General features: G+C 47.5%; 1 protein-coding gene across 3 annotated transcripts in view; it reads left to right on the plus strand.

Moving 5' to 3' along the window:
- The window catches only part of GOLM1 (golgi membrane protein 1), a 65813-nt gene that overhangs the window by 28463 nt on the left and 19200 nt on the right, over positions 1–18150 (plus strand). For all 3 annotated transcript variants that reach the window (XM_074363085.1, XM_074363084.1, XM_074363083.1), the window contains 2 exons: positions 11726–11780; positions 14518–14620. In XM_074363085.1, coding sequence (XP_074219186.1) covers positions 11726–11780; positions 14518–14620 — 158 coding nt within the window. The remainder of the gene's footprint in view (positions 1–11725; positions 11781–14517; positions 14621–18150) is intronic.

Consider the following 18150-nt stretch of genomic DNA (forward strand, 5'->3'; position numbering starts at 1 on the left):
CCTGTTGTGAGTGGCGAGTGGTAGGGGTTTCTGTCGTGGGCTTAGGGCGGTGAGAGCCTGGAGGGCCCCGGATGGCGCAGCTCCTCAGTCTGTGGACCAGTCCCCTCGGCCGCGGCTGCCCTGGTGACTGTGAGTCACCTGCTCTGTAAGATTCTGCCTCTTGGAAAGGAAACAACGAACATTAAGAAGTCCTGCCATTTGTCCGGCTTCAGGATTTTCCAAGTGCTTGCACACACACGAGCACGTGCTGTTCCTCCACGTGCCTGCCTGGGAGACGGGCGGCGTCACCTCTGAGGTGGGGTGAGGACTGAGCCCTGGCAGGCTGCCCTGGCTCCGGGGCCTGCAGAGTGGCCGGTGGGGGCCGAGGCCAGGACGGGGCCCGGGCGGCTGGCTCCTTCCCTCCCTCTGGCCCCTCCACAGCAAGACACAGCTGAGTGTCCCATTCTTCTCTGTGGGCCAGCCTTTCTTGCGTACCTGGAAACAGTGATGGTTTTCTTCTGGAAGGTGGGTTTTCTTGGAGAACCAGAGTAGACCTGTGCAGATGAAAGTAGGTTCTTTGGTTTTTATCACCCTTTATCCCTGTGGTTGATTGAAGAATCAGGGGTTCTAAAATAGCTTTTCTGTTTTTATTCCCATTAACTTTCCGTGTCTACTTCTATCCTTCTGTTCAGCATTTATTCTGCCAGGTGATGGACCTGAACCCAGTGGTGGGCCAGGCCGGGCCTGTTGTCTGTGCATTTCCCACTGGATGCTGCAGAAACACGGGTTAATATGTCTATCAGGGGCGACTTTCAAGCAGAAAGGATTTAGTACAGGAAGCAGGTGCCATTAGAAAGGTGTGAGGGCCTGGAGGAGCAATCCCGGCCGGGGATGGCTCCCGGAGCGCCAGGTGGGACTAGCCCCAAGGGCAGTCCCGACCTAGAGGCTGGCGGGCGGCTGCTGCTGCACCCTTAGCTCAGAGCCAGGGTGCCCCACGCCTTGTTCCATTCTGCACCTCCAGCCCCCTTGTCCTGTTCAGCACTCCAGTTGCAAGTGAATGCCTCTGATGGAAATCTAAATCCTGCTGGGAGTGAGTCTGGAGAACGTGCTTTAGCGTTGGAGCCTTTGCCGTTCAGGAAGGCACAGTGATTGCTGCATGCCTCAGACACCTGGTGCGTCCTCCACCGGGCGGGCAGGCGGGGTGTCCGCGTGCTGTGTGCCACTGTGAGGAGAGCTGCCTCAGGTGCTGTGCCTGGACGTGCCAGGTGCAGTGTGTCTCCTAGGGTGCGGGAACAGTGCCTGATGTTTAAGCAGAGAAAGTGGGGTGGGGTGCAGAGTAGAGAGGGGTGCAGGGCTCCTTATGAAACAGATCTTTTAAGTCACATTGAAAAAACAGTATTTGTTTTAAGAAACAGCAAAATACATTTTTTGCACTGTCCCTGCATTGCAGAGGAGGGGCCTGGGGTCTGTTGTGGGTGGTGCTGGGCCACAGGAGAGAACTTGGGGGAAGATTACTTGATTCCAGACCTGATGAGATTTCACAGGGTTCCCTGGATTCATTCCACAGGGTCATGCCTTCTGTGTGTGACTGGCCCCCGACGACCCTGCTGGAGCAGACGGGGCTTGTGATTTCTGTGCTCCTGCGTCTGTGGAAATGGAAACAAGCCCCACAGAGGTGCTGCCCTGGGCTGGGCTGCTTCCTCCAGGAAAGAGCCTTTCCGTCTGCATCCCCTTGCTCAGTGGGCGGGAGGGGCGCTCCCGGGGCCGCTTTGGTCTGGTTCTCTAACAGCCCCTCCTCCCAGCTCCCTGACCCCCTCATCTAACCCAGCACCGCAGGACAGGCGTTTGATGTGAAGCACACAAGGGAGGTGGACCTTGCCATCTTTTCATGTGTGTGTCTTCCGTGTTGACAGGCGGGCTCTGCTGTTCCGTGTTTGAGAACACAGTGTGGGATCTGCTGCCAGCACCGGCTGCGGCCCGGAAACGGACACGTAGTTCAGTGTTTGTTTTCTCTTTGGTGTCTGGGTACACCTGTTTGCAGAAAGTCAGAATATCCCAAACTGTGGCCTCTCTCACGGGGGAGAGTTGTTGGGGTTCCCATTTGAGAACGTGTTGGGAGGACTGATGCCCGTGGAAGGGGCTCAGCCTGGCTCCTCCCGGGGCCTGTGTGCCGGATCAGGGAAGCAGCACCCTCACTGGCAGCCACGGGGCGCTTCCCGGCCGGTTAGAGAACAGCCAGGGAGCGTTCCAAGTTGCTGTGCTGTATGGGCTGCCATCAGTGTTTTTCTTCCTCCGAGAACAGAGATGAAGATTCTCTGGCTCCCTGTCCCCCCATCCAGCCCCGGTGTGCTGTACTCTTCTCACCTGGCAGCTTCCCAGCTACGCTGTCCTGGGAAGCGACGGGGATGAGCCAAGGGATGGGACGTGGCGCCCAGGAGGGCCCTGGGGCCCTGCCAGCTGGCAGCTGATGACAGACTGATCTGATCGGGGTCTGTCTGAGTGCCAGCTTCTGGAGGGGCAGCAGAGAGCTGGCTGGGGCTTCCACTGCCGGCCCTGGAGTTCTCAGTGACCCAGGTCGTGGTGGGCAGAGGCTGGGGTGGGTGTGACCTGGGAGACACTATGCAGGTTCTCAGCCAGGGCAGTCTGTTTGACCCTCTCCATCCTCTCCCCTCCCCTCCTCCCCCTCCTCCCTTCCATTCTGCATCTTCCTTCCTTCCCTCCATCCTCCTCCTCTTAAACAAGGTACCCCTTTGTGGGGACGCTGGAGGTGGATGTAAACCAGTCTTGGCCCAAGTCTCCCTCCCCGTCGGCCCTGTGTTTGTCCCCACGATGGAAACCAGGCTTCTGCTCACACTGCTGTCTGACCCTGTCCCTGGACTCACGCTCACTCACACCCTCTCATCTCCCCGCCACACTCTTGCCTTCACACCCACTCACACTCGCTCACCTGCACCCACGCCCTTACACACTAATTCATCAGCTCACCACACTGAGTCTCTGTGTTTTGGGGTATATTTTATTGTGGTATAATGTACATAATGTAAAAATGACCATTTGAACCATTAAAAAAAATTTTGTATTATATACATTTATTGAAATATAGTGAGTTTGCAATGTGTCAATTTCTGGTGTACAGCACAATGCTGCAGTCATACACGAACATACATATATTTTTTATCTTCTTTTCACCTTAGGTTACCACAAGATATTGAACACAGTTCCCTGCACTATACAGCATGTACCCATTGTCCATCTATTTTATATATAGTAGTTAGTATCTACAAATCTCTAACTCCCAGTTTATCCCCTCCCACCTCCCTCCTCCCTGGTAACCACCAGTTTGTTTTCTATGTCTGGGAGTCTGTTTCTGTTTTGTAAATAAGTTCATTTGTCCTTTTTAAAGATTTTGATGGAGCTGTATTCACTGTGATAAGAAAAATGCTCAGTTTTGGGAGTGAAATTTCAGTTATCCCTGGGTATACCAGGAATTGGCTCTGGAACATCTCGTGGGTACCGCACTCCACGGATGCTTGGGTCCCGGACGTGGAATGCTGGAGCGCAGCCCCCTCCCCACCCTGATCCACTGTTCAAACAGCCGTGCTTGCAAAACCCACCGATACGGAAGGCCAACTGTCTAAGTCAGAAATAACACACTGGGAGGATCTGTGCCTCTAAAAGTTCTTGAACCTCCCCAAAATTCCCTTCAGGAAAAACGTTCACCTCACCACCTCCACACTCAGCTTTCTTTTCCACTTAAACCAGCCTTGCAGTTAAGCTTTAAAAAAAGAATTTGTTCTTAACTTTGCTCTTCAGTTTTAATTATTAGCAATGTGACAAGATTACGTGTCTGCGTGTGTTGACCAATTGTAGAAAAGTTCAAACATGAAAAAGTAGACAGAACGATCTCAAGGGCTCTCCCGGGTCCAGCGTCAAGTGTCCGTGATTATAGCTTGTGCTGTTTTGATCATAAATATTTTGGTATGTATGTCTAAAAGACGAGATCATCTCTTTCCCACAGTACCATTATCACACCCAGACTCCAGTAGTTCTTAGAATCAGCTGTTCAGCCAGTATTCGCATTTCCCCATGTGATGCTTTTAATTGCAGAAGTGCCTTACGTCAGCTGTCGGGTTTTGTGGGCTGGACTAGTGGCCCCGCTGGTGCCTTGGTGTCTCTGAGAACACACGTGTTCAGTGAGCCAGAGTTTGGTCCACAGGGCCGTAGGCATTTGGGTGGTAGCTTGTATGTTGGTGTGAGTGTGGCATGCTCTCAGAACGCCATAAATGAATAATGACCGACTGGCACCCATCTGCTCCCCGGTGTCCTCTCTGCGTTCCCCTCTGACTGCTCAGGGGCTATGCCGTCTCCCCTGGCGCGTGGCTCCTGAGCTCTGAAAATGTCCCAGCTGAGATGTGCCATAAGTGTAAAATGTGCTAGATATCAGAGGCTTAGTGTGGGGGGGGGAAAGTAAAATATCTCATTAATACTCTTATGTTGATTACATCTTGAAATGACAATTTGAATGTATTAGATTAAATAAAATATTAGTATTTAATTCTACCTATTTATTTTTATTGAAGTATAGTCAGTTATAATGTCAGTTTCTGGTATACAGCATAATGTCTCAGTCATGCACATATGTATATTCATTTTCATTAAAGGTTATTATAAGATATTTAACATAGTTCCCTGTACTGTATAGAAGAAATTTGTTTACCTATTTTTACATATAGTAGTTAACATTTGCAAATACCAGACTCCCAAATTTATCCCTTCCCATCCCCTTTTCCCTGGTAACCATAAAATTGCTTACTATGTCTGTGAGTCTGTTTTGTGGATGAGTTCATCAGTGTCCTTTTTTTTTTTTTTTGGATTTCACATATGAGTGATCTCATATGGTATTTTTCTTTCTCTTTCTGGCTTATTTCACTTAGAATGACGATCTCCAGGTCCATCCATGTTGCTACAAATGACATTAATTTTATTCTTTTTTATGGCCGAATAGTATTCCATTGTATAAATATACCACAACTTCTTTATCTGTCATCTGACAGATGACAGTGGACATTTAGGTTGCTTCCATGTCTTGGCTATTGTAAATAGTGCTGCTGTGAACATTGGGGTGCATGTAACCACCTACTTCTTTTAATTGGGATGAGTTTCTATAACATAAAATTCACCATTTTAATCATTTGAAAGTATCATTCAGTGGTTTTTGGTATATTCACGATGTTGTGCTACCATGACCATGACCTAATTCTAGAACATTTTCATCACCCCCAGAAGAAACTTGTACCCTTTAAGCAGTCACTCCCCATTTCCCTCTGCCCCCAGCACCTGGCAACTGCTCATTTATCTTCTTTCTCTATAGATGTGCCTGTTCTGGGTGTGTCTTATCAGTGGAGTTGCACATTTGTGGCCTTTTATGTCTGGCCTCTTTTACTTGGCAGTGTTTTCTGGATTCGTCTGTGTTGTAGTGTGTCAGTCTTCATTGCTTTGATGCCTGCATAGTATTCCATTACACGGATAGACCATTTTTTATTTATCCCTTCATCACTTGATGGACATTTCTGAGTTGTTGCCACTTTTTGGCTGTTGTGAATGCATCTGCAGTGAACATTTGTAGACAGTTTTGTGTGGACATATGTTTTCAGTCCTCTTGGGCATATTCCTAGGAGTAGAATTACTGGGTTGAATGATAACTCTCTTGAGCTTTTTGAGTTGCTGCCAAATTATTTTCCACAGTGACTGTACCATTTTACATCCTCATAGCTGGGTGTGAGGGTTGCAGTTTCTCCACATTCTTGTCAATAGTTCTTTGCCTTTTGTTTGTTTTTAACTTGTGGCTGTCCTAACGTGTGTGAAGACAGTACCTTTTCACTTGGATTTGTGTTTCTCTAAGGACTAATGTACTTTTATGTATGTATTGGCCATCTTTTATGTACTTACTGGCCATTTGTGTATCTTCTTTGGGGTAATGTCTATTCAGATTTTTTGCCTAACTTGTTTTTTCTTTTTTTAATTTAATGTAACTGCTAGAAAATTTAAAATTCCCATATGTGACTGACATGATATTTCTATTGGATAGCATTGCTGTAAAGAGGGGTCCTTACCACCTATGGCCCTGCCTTTGCACTCTGGATCATCCTGGCCAACTTGGCTCAGCCCCTTCTGTGGCCACAACAGGTGTGGTGGTCCTTGGACTGCTGTGGCTCTGGCGCCTCCTCCATGTAGCCCTCCAGGCATTTTTTTTTAAACAGCAACATTATAATTGTCAAATATGGAAGCATCCTAAGTGCACATCAATAGATGAATGGATAAAGAAGATGTAGCATATTATGTAATGGAATATAACTCACCCATAAGAAAGAAGGATATTTTGCCATTTATGTCCCTTCATTCACTTTTTTTTTCCCACTTAAGAAACAGGAATCTTATAACTGGCATAAACATTTCCATTGCATCAAAAACAACAAAATATCTAGAAATAAACTTAACCAAGGAGGCTATCTATACTCTGAAAACTGTAAACCATTGATGAAGGAAATTGAAGATGATACAAGGAAATGGAAAGATACGCTCTTGGATTGGAAGAATCAACGTTATTAAAATGGCCGTACTACCCAAAGCAATCTACAGATCCAGTGCAAGCCCTGTCAACACTCATGACATTTTTCACAGAAGTAGAACAAACATTTCCAAAATTTATATGGAACCTTAAAAGACCCCGAAGTGCGATAGCCATCTTTTGTAGGTCTTTTTTTCCCCTCTTTCTTCTTTTTGTTCTCTTTTCTTTTTTGTTTGATGACTAGAGAAATTCCCTTAACATTTGTTGTAAAGCTGGTTTGGTGGTGCTGAATTCTTTTAGCGTTTGTTTATGAAGCTTCTGATTTCTCCATCAAGCCTGAACGAGAGCCTTGCTGGATAGAATATTCTTGGTTGTAGGTTTTTCCCTTATATTACTTTAAAGAAGCGTTGCCACTCCCTTCTGGCCTGTAGAGTTTTTGCTGAAAAATCAGCTGATAACTTTATGGGAGTTCCCTTGTATGTTATTTGTAGCTCTTGTTGATTTTAATATTTTCTCCTCATCCTTAATTTTTGTCATATTTGATTACTATGTGCCTTGGTGTGTTCCTCTTTGGGTTGATCCTGTGTGGAACTCTCTGTGCTTCCTGGCTATGGGTGCCTGTTTCCTTTCCTAATTTGGGGACGTTTTCAGTTATTATTTCTCCAAAATTTTTCTCAGGTCCTTTCTCTCTTCTTTTTCTGGGATCCCATTATGCGAATATCAGTGTACTTCATGTTGTCCCAGAGGTCTCTTAAAGTAATGTCATTTCTTTTCATTCTTTTCTTTTTTCTATTCTGTAGTAGTGATTTCCACTAACCTGTCTTTTAGCTTGCTGATCCTTTCTTCTGCCTCATTTAGTCTATTCTTGGTTCCTTCTAGTGTATTAGTCATTTCAGTGATTTTATTCTTTAACTCTGTTTGGGTATTCTTTGTATTTTCCAGCTCTGCTAAAAACTTCATTCTGTGCATCTATACTCCTCTTGAGTTCTTTGAACATCTTGGCCATCATTACTTTAAACTCTTTCTCAGATAAATTACCTATCTCTTCATCACTTTTGTCTTCTGGGATTTTATCTTGTGCCTTGGCCTGGGAGATATTCCTCTGCCGCCTCATAATGTCTTCCTTTCTATCTGTATTTTAAGGTAGGTTAGTTATGTTTCTTGACCTTGGAGAGGTGGCCCTCTGTGGGAGACATCCCATGTGTCCCAGCAGTACACTGCTCTCTTGTCACCCAAGGGCCAGGATCCAGCCAGTCCCAGTGTAGAGTCTGGCCTGTGTTTGTGGACTCCTTCCACAGGATTTGGAATTGTTTTCTTATTTCTGGTATCTGCCCTCTGGTGCATGAGGCTGGACTGTAGGCTTATGCAGGTTCCCTGGCAGGAGGAGCTGGTGCCTGCCCACTGCTGAATGAAGCTTGGTCCTGGACCTCTGGTGGGTAGGACGTTTGTGGCTCAGGAGGTCTGCTGATGGGTGGGGCTGTGTTCCCAGCCACTATGTAGTTTGGCCTGCGGCTTCCCAGCCCTTAAGCCTACAGGCTATTGGGTGGGGCTAGGTCTTGGTGCTAATGATCCAATCAAGGTGTCAGCCTCCTAGAAAGCTCATGTAGATGAACACTCTCGGATTGTCTGCCACCAGCTTTTATATCCCCTAGGTGAGCTGCAGCTGTCCCCTACCTCTCCAGGAGATCCTCCAAAACCAGCAGGCAGGTCTGGCCCAGGTTCCTATGAAATCACTGCCTCTGCCCTTGGACCTGGCACACGTGAGATTCTGTGTGCGCTTCCCAAGAGAATGACATCTGTTTCCCCCAGTCCTGTGGGGCTCCTGGAGCTAAGCCCTGCTGGCCTTCAAAACCAGATGTCCTGGCTTCTCCTCCTCCTCCCACTGCTGGAACCCCGGGCTGGGGGGCCTGACGTGGGGCTCAGGACTCTCACTCCTGTGGGAGTGGGTGTGGGGCCAGGTTATATCACGAGCACGCCCCTCCTACCGTCCTGCTGTGGTTTCCTCTTTATGTTTCCAGTTGAGGAAGATTTTTTTTGCTAGGTTCCAGTCTTTTTTCCCCCCCATGGTTGTTTAGCAGTCAGTTGTGGTTTCACTGTAGCCGTGAGGAGAGGTGAACTCGTGGCCCTAGTATTCTGCCATCTTGACTAGAGATCTAACAGATCTTCCCTTTATTCTTAATGTCATTCACAGGTCACTGAGGTTAAGTTTTCCATTCAGAGATTCATCTCTCTGAGGCACTAACAGGAATGCCATTACAGAGACATTATCCAGGCTCCTGATTGCTGGGGGCGTTGACAAGGGTGAGATCGTTTGAGGGTCATGTTTAGTAAGGCTTAAGTTAAGGTGGACCCTCATCTCCAAAACAAGTTGATTATTTCAATGAGCCAAACAAAGATAGCAATAAAAGTCACCTTCTCTTTTTTATAATGTGATCAGCATCGCAATTTCAGTGAGCTTTTCAAAAGGTAGCATTTAAAAAATTAAGTCATTTACATCTCATTTAGCTTTCAGAACAGGATAATCTCTTGTAGATTTATTTCTTTGAAAATTGACCATGAAATTTTCTAGGAATCTAATGGACAAATAATAGTTTGATCAGATGTACTTGTTCCCTGGAATAGAATGGTTATAATACATTTGTTTGTGGGTGAGTCATTCTGAGGTCTTTTGAGTTTAGTGTCCAGTTAAATTCTGGCGGCATGTACTGCCTCCTTGTCTGCTGCTGAAAGTTCCCAGTTCACACACCCCAGGAAGTCACTCTGCATGAGTAGGAAAATCAGCTGGGCTGGTTATACATGAGTATAATATGTAATCCATTTAAAAATAATTTTGTTTAATGCAGGTGTTTTTTTATGGTGAACTCCCCAGAAAAGCTAGAAGCATTTTCATAGTTTTCCTGTAAATGACTCAGCAGGATTTTCAATAAATAGAAAACTGCATATATAAAGACTTTGATGGCATTTTATGATTTTTTTCTCGTTTACTTAAGTGGGGACTATCTTTCCATGCATCAGTAAGTAGGTAGGCAAAGATAGTTTCTTTGGAAGAATAAAGTCACATGGGTGGCAGAAATATCTTAAGGTGTTTCAGATTGCAGCAGTTCCTAAGCCAACAGGCAGTTCAGACTCTCATGGATTTTTGGGGTGAGGCTAAGGGGAATGAGTGGAGAAGGGACAAGTCAAATTGCTGTAATTGTTGTAGAAATGATTTGCCCGGGAGATGGTGACTTTCAAGATAATCAGGTGAGTGCTCCTTCCCTTCTGTGTTGTTTCAGCTCTGATGTTCAGAGCGAATGTGGTTTTGATATCCCTGTGAAGTGGAAGTTTAAGTGTATAAACAGTTCAGTAGCGTTAAATATATTCATGTTGTTGTGCAACAAATGTCTGGGCCTCGCAACACTGAGACCCTTTGCTCATTACACACTAGTTCCCCTACTCCAGCCCTTGGCAGCCACCTTTCTACTTTTCTGTTTTTATGATTTTGTCTGCTTTAGATGCTGTGTGTGAGTAGAATCATATGGTACTTGCCCGTATGTGACTTGTCTTAGCAAGATGTCCTCAAGTTTCACCCATGCTGTAGCATGTGACATCCCTTCTTTTTCAAGGCTGTATACTGTTCCATCATGTGTATAGGCCACATTTTCTTTCTCTGTTCATCCACTGAGGGTGAGCCTTAGCTCTTGACTGTTGTGACTAGTGCTGCTATGAACATGGGCACAGATATCTCTTCAAGGTCCTGCTTTGTGTTCTTTTGGATATGTACCCCAAAGAGGGACCGCTGGGTCTTAGGGTGATCTTTTGCCTTTTTAACTGAACTTGTGTCAGCCTTTTCCGAGAGTAGCAGGCGCCGCGAGCTCTGTGAATCTGCTTCCCCGCCTGGCCCGCGTAGAGTACCTGTGAACACTCCTCTTGACGAGGTCTCCCTGAGAGAGTAATTATATAGACGGCATTGCTGAGACTTATTTCCTATTGTGCCAGGAAACATTCCACGTGCTCAGACTCCTGAAATAAACACCAGATTCTTTTGGCCAGATTTCATTTCTAGGCATGCACCCTTGTACTCAAAAACACCTTCCTCCGGAAAGCTCTAGCCAGGCTGGAGAAGGAGCGAGGGCTGGACAGAGAGGCCCAGGAGGAAACGGAGGCACAGGCGGGCGAGGCGGCCTGGTTGTCCTTGTCCTCCTTTGCCCGGGAATGGGACAGAAGCGTGTCTCCGAGTTACAGCCAGCAGGTCGAGTGTGTGTGTGTTTTGCAGAAACTTTGTTGATTGTGACTCAGTAAGACGCGTTCATGTTATGGCCTGTACGCACCTCTGTGTGCGCACAGAGCAGCCCCTAGGTGTGTGGTGTGCTCTGGTGTTGAATCTTCTCGGCCCCTCTTTGTCGGGTGCTTGTTAGCCTCAGCACGGGGCACGGTCCACTAGGCCGCGGTCCCGCTGGGGTTCAGGTCCCCATGAGGCCAGCTCGCAGCACGGACAGGCTCCGGCTCTGGGCAGGCCTGTGTGCTACTGAGAAAGCCATGTGACCTTGAGCTCCTAAAGCCATCTGTGCCTCAGTGTCCTGCCCCCTGAGGTGGGGTCGTATTCTGCCCACCGTTGTGGATGTGGGGGGCCCAGAGGGGCACCTGGCCCGGAGTGGTGACCCAGTGCCTCCGGGCCCTGGTTACACTTAACCTCACACTCACTCTCCTTACCTTTTATGTGTTTCATTGTTATCCTGAGTCCTGTGTTGCTTCTCCCGCCTCATGTAAGTGGCGGGGCTGACCCCTCCGTCCCCGAGCTCGCAGACTCGGATGGGAGGAAGAGTGCCGGCAGTTAACCCGCCAGGAGGCTTAGTGCTCACTGAAGCCCCTTCTCTTTCGCCATCAGACAGCCTGGAATTCAGTTTGACTCCTGACCGAGACGGGGCTGCACCCCGGCACCCCGAGAGAAAGGCTGGGGTAGCTGCTTCTGCCCGCAGGGCTGGACGGGAGGGGGCCACCCGCCCCTTCCCTGGGTGACAGGCTGGTGCTGGGCCACAGCTGCTGCTGCTTTTCAGGCTGCGGCATCTGGTAGCCCGGGTGGGACCAGGGCTGCCCACCCCCGCAACCCCATCCTTTTCTCCCACAAGCACATCTTATCGGGGCCCTTCTCAGTTGTTAGGTCGCGGGTGTTTGATTTTGTGTTTCTCTTCCTTGCAGGCGGTTTTAGTGAATAACATCACCACAGGAGAGCGGCTCATCAGAACCTTGCAAGGTGAGTTCCACTCCCACCTTCACCCAGACGTCAGGCCTGTTAGGAAAAACCACCTGTGCTCTGGTCTTTTCTCGGTTCTCTTGTTAGGATCTAGGGAGGGGTGATATTACGAGTAATTAGAATTAGAAGTAATTCTTTTTGCCCGTTTCCTTAAAGAGCGTTTCCTTTTAAAAATGTTACTGAATACACTGCAGGCTGTTACGTAGAGAATTCAGTGGTATATATACATAGAATGGAGTATCAGTCATAAAAAAGAATGAAGTAATGCCAACATGGGTGGATCTAGAGATTGTCATATTAAGTGAAATAAGTCAGACAGAAAAAGACAAATATATCACTTGTATGTGGAATCTAAAAAAGAGTACAGATTTTATTTACAAACCAAAAATAGAATCACAGACACAGAAAGCAGACTATGGTTACCAAATGGGAAAGGGCAGAGGAGGGATATGTTAGGAGGTTGGGATTAACAGACACACATTACTCTATATAAAATAGATAAACAACAGGGACCTACTGTACAGCACAGGGAACTATATTCACTTTCTTGTAATAGCGTATAATGGAAAAGAATGTGAAAAAAAATGTGTGTGTATAACAGTCACTTTGCTGTACACCTGAAACTACCATTGTAAACCAACTACACTTCAATAAAAAATAAAATTAAAAAATAAAATTTAACAGCAAAAAAAGAATTCCCAGTTCAGATTTAACATCTGAATTGAGATGTTATATGACTGTAAAATACACACCAGGTTTCAAAGACTTAGTATGAAAAAAAAGAATATAAAATACTTCATTCACAATTTTTTAATTCATATGTTGTCATGGTGCTGTTTTATATCTGTTGGGTTAAATGAAATCATTATTCATATTAATTCCACCTGGTCTCATTTGCTTTTTTCAAATGTGGTCGTTAGAAAATTTTGCATTACCTGTGTGGCTTGCATTATTGTTCTGTTTGGCAGTGCTGGTCCAGAATTCTAGTTCCACATCAGCTTCTAAGAATATTAACAGGGGAAATGCAGAAATTCACTGAGTTAGATGGGTTACTTGACTGCCAGGGGCCTCTCAGAGCTGATGGCTTGTGGGTCAGTCCTCCAGTGGGGAACATGGCCTGAAGCCTTTCCTGTACTCAGTATTTTAAAATAGCTTTAATCAGGTATAATCGACGCACAGTAAACTACACGTGTTTAAAGTGCCCAGTTTGACAAGTTGTGACATGAGCATGCGCTTCAAGAAACCATCACACAATCAGCACAGTGAACACGTCCATCACCCTGAGAAGTTTCTCTGTGTCCTTGGTAACCCTCCCCGGGCTCCCTCTGGTCTGCTGGCCGGCCCTCTGGATCAGGCTGTCATTTTTACAGTTTTGTATACGTGGAGTCAGATGGCAGGTCCCCCTTTTCCTGTGGCTGCTTTTTCTCAGTGTGTATTTTGAAACTCATCCTTGCTGTCATGGCTGTCAGTTTATTCCTTTTTATTACTTGGGTAGTGTTCCCTTGCCCCATGCTTGGTGTGATTATGGAATCTTCTTTTTAAAGTTAGGTTTGTTGAGTATAATTTACACACAAAGGGTACACTTTGTAGTGTACCCTTTGTGTGTTTTGACACACGCACAGTCACCTCGACCACCAGAGGCAACACGCAGTTCATGTCCGTCACTCCAGGGAGCCCCCACCTCCGGCCCCCAGCGAGTGTCCACCCTTACAGCTGTGTCTGTTCGAGCATTTCTTGTGAATGCTTTTGACATAGATCTGTGTTGCTGTGTGTATCAGCAGTTCTTTGAGTCCTTCATTTTAATTTTATTTCCCCCCAGAGAGCCTTGTAGTTCTAGGTTGTGAGGACAGACCCCAGGGAAAGTCGGGTGTCTGTCCAGGCTGTGTTCCGGGCCCCCGTTGCTGCCCTCTGCCCATTCCGGTGGCAGCTTTTCCTTCTGCCCGCAGCTTGGTTCTTGGTCCACAAGCTGCTGCTTTTTGCTACAGAGCGTTTATGAGCTGAGTCGTCAGGGCAGCTGGATTTCCTTAGGGAGAGCTGCTGTTTCCCGAATTGGAGAGTCGGGGATCAGTGCACATGAGCCTCAGAGGACAGCTGGGCTGTGACTGAGTGACAGGAGAAGAATACTGGAGAGGAGCCGGTGGCCGAGGACGGGGGTTTGGCAGGGGTGGCTGCGTATCTGACTGCATGTTGAAATCAGAGTTTCTCAGACCAAAGGATAAGTCTGCTGGGAGCTGAGGACACAGTGTGGCGTGTGTGGCCTTGGGGGGCAGTTCAGGGTTTACGACGTCTTAGAGGAACAGGCGGTAGACCCTCCTGATGTGTCATAAAGGTAGGAGGTCAAAAAAGGAGAATTAGATCAGATGTGAGAGGAATCGAGGTGGGGGCTCTGGCAGGATTGCACGCGCTCCGGGCTGCTTTCTGGGTGGAGTGATTGCAGGGAGGGGCCGTGCTTTCAGCCCTTTTCCCCTTCTCATTCTCTGGGTAGCATGGCCCGTTGTGTTCCTGTGGTGGGTTTTTTAAAAAACATTTTTTTGGAGGGGGGAGGTAATTAGGTTTATCTATTTATTTTGATGGAGGTGCTGGGGACTGAACCCAGGACCTCGTGCACGCTAAGCATGCGCTCTACCACTGAGCTCTACCCTCCCCCACCCCGGCTGGAGTGAGTGTCGATGTGTCTTCTGTTGTCATGACGGCCGGGCTGGTGACTGTGTGCTTTCGTGTCCCCCTCTTGGTTTAGACCAGTTAAAGGCCCTGCAGAAGAATTACGGCAAGCTGCAGCAGGAGGTCCTCCAGTTTCAGAAGAACCAGTCCAACCTGGAGAGGAAGTTCTCCTACGACCTGTAAGTGTGTCAGCATCAAGTGCACGCCCCTCACGTCACAGGGGGGACGTGCTTTAAGAGGAAGGCGGTGGACGGGGACCAGCAGAACCTCCACTCGCCTTTCCTGTTACAGAGCATACGGTCGCTGTGGGAAAGGGTCAGTCCCTTCTAAGAGTCACGTCCTTCAGAAATCATGCATTTTATTTGTCAGCAGTGAGAGGGCAGTTCTCCTTAGCAGAAAATGGCTCCACTCAATATTCCTTAAGACACGTACCTGAGAACTCTGTAAAGCGTAGGTGTCCTGATTAAGTCAGTAATATAAAGCCTTTAAAAATGTGATCGAGAAGTGCTCAGGTGTGACCGAAGTCAAACTCAGACTAAAACTAGTCTTGGCCTAGTATTAATTTATCATTGTGTGTTGGCACTGAGACTTGTGTCTTTCCAAATTTCTGCAGTGAGAATGGAGGATTTTAATTTTTCCAGCTTTTTTGAGGCATGTCTGACAGTAATCATTGCATATATTTAAGGTGTAAAACGTGATGTTCTAATGTACCTGTCGTTGTGAACTGATGCCCCCAGTCAGGCTAATTAACCATCCACATCTCCCGTATTTACCTTGTTTTGTGTGCGTGGTGAGAACACTGAAGATCTACTCAACAGACTGCAGGTACACATACACCGTGTTAACTGTAGTCACCGTGCTGTGCGTTAGATCTCCAGCTGATAGCGAATGACAGTCTGTTTCAGGCTGGTAACTTAAGTCTCATACAGAAACCTCTACACTATTACTTCTTGGAGTAATGATCAAAACAAAACCATAAACCTTTAAGAAGTTGAGCTAAACTCATTAGTCAGATAGTAAAAACCAATTTAGAGGGCCAAGAATGAAGCTGTAGTCTTGGTATTTTTTTTTTTCCTTTTTTTTTTTCTTGTAACAACAGTATAACTCAAGCACAGGAAGTTTGGGATTCAGAGAGAACCAGCCACCCATGACCCCAGCCCTCCAAGTTCATATGAAGTTTTTACATAATTGCAGTTGCCATTAAAAATTTTAAATCATTTTTTCACTATCTTGCATTATGTATACATAAAAATTCTTACTGTTTCAAAGTATTTTCTCAAAGACGCCATAACGTGGAGGTACCGAGTTTATTTCCCCATTTCCCAGTTTGTCGGACATTGAGGTTACCTCTAAGTTTTGGTTATTCTCAAATAGCCTGACGTCAGTGCATTTAACTTTTAAAGTTATTATTTTGGATTATTTCCTTCTAAAAAAGACTCAGTTTACTGTGTGAGTTGGCATAAGTTGCCACATTGCATTCTGGAAGGATTTGAGCTGTCTGGCCAGCAGCAGTGTGGGCGACCTCACACCCAGCTCACGTCCTTCCACTCACCGTAATATCTTTCTGATCACTTTAAAACCAAACACGACTAAAACCAGGGACACCCAAATACATACATATGCAGAGGACACGTGTAGGCAGCACAAAGGAACCGTCATTGGAAAATACGCACACAGACCCTGACTCAGCCAGGCCAGTGGTTCTCAGGGGCAGGTTTGCTTCCAGGAGACCTTTGGCGATGTCCCAAGGCATTTTTGGTTGTCACGACTCTGAAGAGGTGTTACTGGCATACAGTGGGTAGGGGACGGGGTGCTGCTAAGCTCCCTCCAAAGCACAGGGCTGCTCCTACAACAAAGCTGTATCTGGCCCAGAGCACTGCGTGCCGGGTTGTGGACACCTGAGTCAGGCTGGTGACCCTTGGAGAGCATTCGGACGGAAGTGAATCGTTCCAACTTACTGTTACTCAGCCTTGGACGTTAACGCACATTTTTTCCTCCCATTGATGAAAATACAATAAGCCATTAATAGCCTCCCTTGGTGAATGCTGACTCGGAAGATTCTGACCTTGCAGGAGATCAGCAGGGCCCGGGACAGGGAGGGCAGCTCGGCTCCCCTGTGGGGCGCTCAGATGGGCGGCGAGCAGAACTGCCAGCCCCGGGGGCTGTGCGTGCGGGACGCACTCTTGTTCTCTTGGGAGGTGACAGGTGAATTGGAAACTCTGGCTGACCCCATCGATCTTACTCAAGCCTTGTGCCCGAAGCTGTGCGCCAGATACGGGGTCCCTCCCAGGGTGTGTTTATAAAATATCGAAAGCTAGAAAGAGTTAGTTTTTCTTAACTTTCTTTGAATTATAGACCCTTTTTGAGAAGCCTGTGAAAGGTGTGTACTCTTTGTTAGCAAATTTATAAATGGACAGATATACAGAGTTGTGTATTTAGGGTGAGGGCCCCCGAAGTACACCTGCATGCCCTCTGTTAACACGCCCTCTCCGTGCTGAGAATGAAGGAGCTGACGGAGAGGCCAGTCTCCTGATGCACTGGTTCGTGTTCGTCCAGTCAGAGCCGCACACTGTCCCAGCGCGTGCTCCTGCACCTGTGGCCGACATCACTGAGTGTTACCGCATCCGACCCAGCTGCCCCCCGCAGTCTTTCTCCCCAGAGCGCGTGGAGTTGGCGTGTCACGTGAACTTGCCATCGCATCCCCACGCCGCGGGGAAATCGCGTTTTTCTAATGCCGGTGCTGGAATGTACTGGTAATACGTTGGCCCTCCGTGTCCGCGGATGTGGAACCCGGAGATTCAGAGGGCTGACTGTCCTAGGCCATTTTATTAAGGGACTTGGGCCTCCTTGACTCTGGGGGTCCTCAGGGGCCCTGGAACCTACCGCCCATAATACTGAGGGACGCCTGTGCTCTGATGATCAGGTCACCCATCTCGACAGGCCCCTGTATGGAGCACGGTCACCATGTACATGTCAGGGAAAGCCAGTCCGAGGCCTGTGGGCAGTAGCACTGCCACAGTCTGAATGACCCGCTCTGAGGCGGTCCCCTCACTGCCGTCCGGCTGGAACGTGGGAGGCTGGCCTTCACCTGCACGGCTCTTTGTGCTTGATTTCGGGAGGGCTGAGAGCAGGTGAGAGCAGGACTTCCCTCTTGCAGGTTTATAGGCTCGGGGGCGGCTGTGCACCTGCGCTTCTGCCAATTCCGGGCATCTGGAAAATTGTGTGAAAACAGTGAACTGGACACACTTTGTTCTGTCAGGATACAGATGTCTTTTTGTTTGCTCCGTCTAAGCCGCAGTGCGATAGTCTGCCAGCTGTGGCTTGCGTGTGTGTGAGAGTTCTCTTTCCGTGAGTTGTCCACCAAGTCTTCACTTCCCTTGGTCTGTGTGTAAGCTGCCCGAGGTCAGGAGCTCTGTCCTTCGTTACTTCTGCAGAACCTGATGCCCTTCTCTGGGTGGTACTTTGACCCAGTAAGTCCTTTGAACTGAAGGGTGTAGTACAAGAGTTAGAGGATGAGGACACTTAACGCTTGGCTCTGAGATGCCTGCAGCCGCAAGAGCTGGTGGTGGGGGAGAGGCTCCTGCTGCTGCTGCTCGGTCAGGAAGCCCCACGTCTGGCTCTGGTTTCAGCCTCATCACTTTCTCTCTCTGACCCTGGTCAAGGTCAGTCAGTCAGGTCACCTCCTAGCTTCCTTGTTTGATTGATTGAT

Source organism: Camelus bactrianus, chromosome 4 (assembly GCF_048773025.1).
Source record: "Camelus bactrianus isolate YW-2024 breed Bactrian camel chromosome 4, ASM4877302v1, whole genome shotgun sequence".
NCBI classification, from domain to species: domain Eukaryota; kingdom Metazoa; phylum Chordata; class Mammalia; order Artiodactyla; family Camelidae; genus Camelus; species Camelus bactrianus.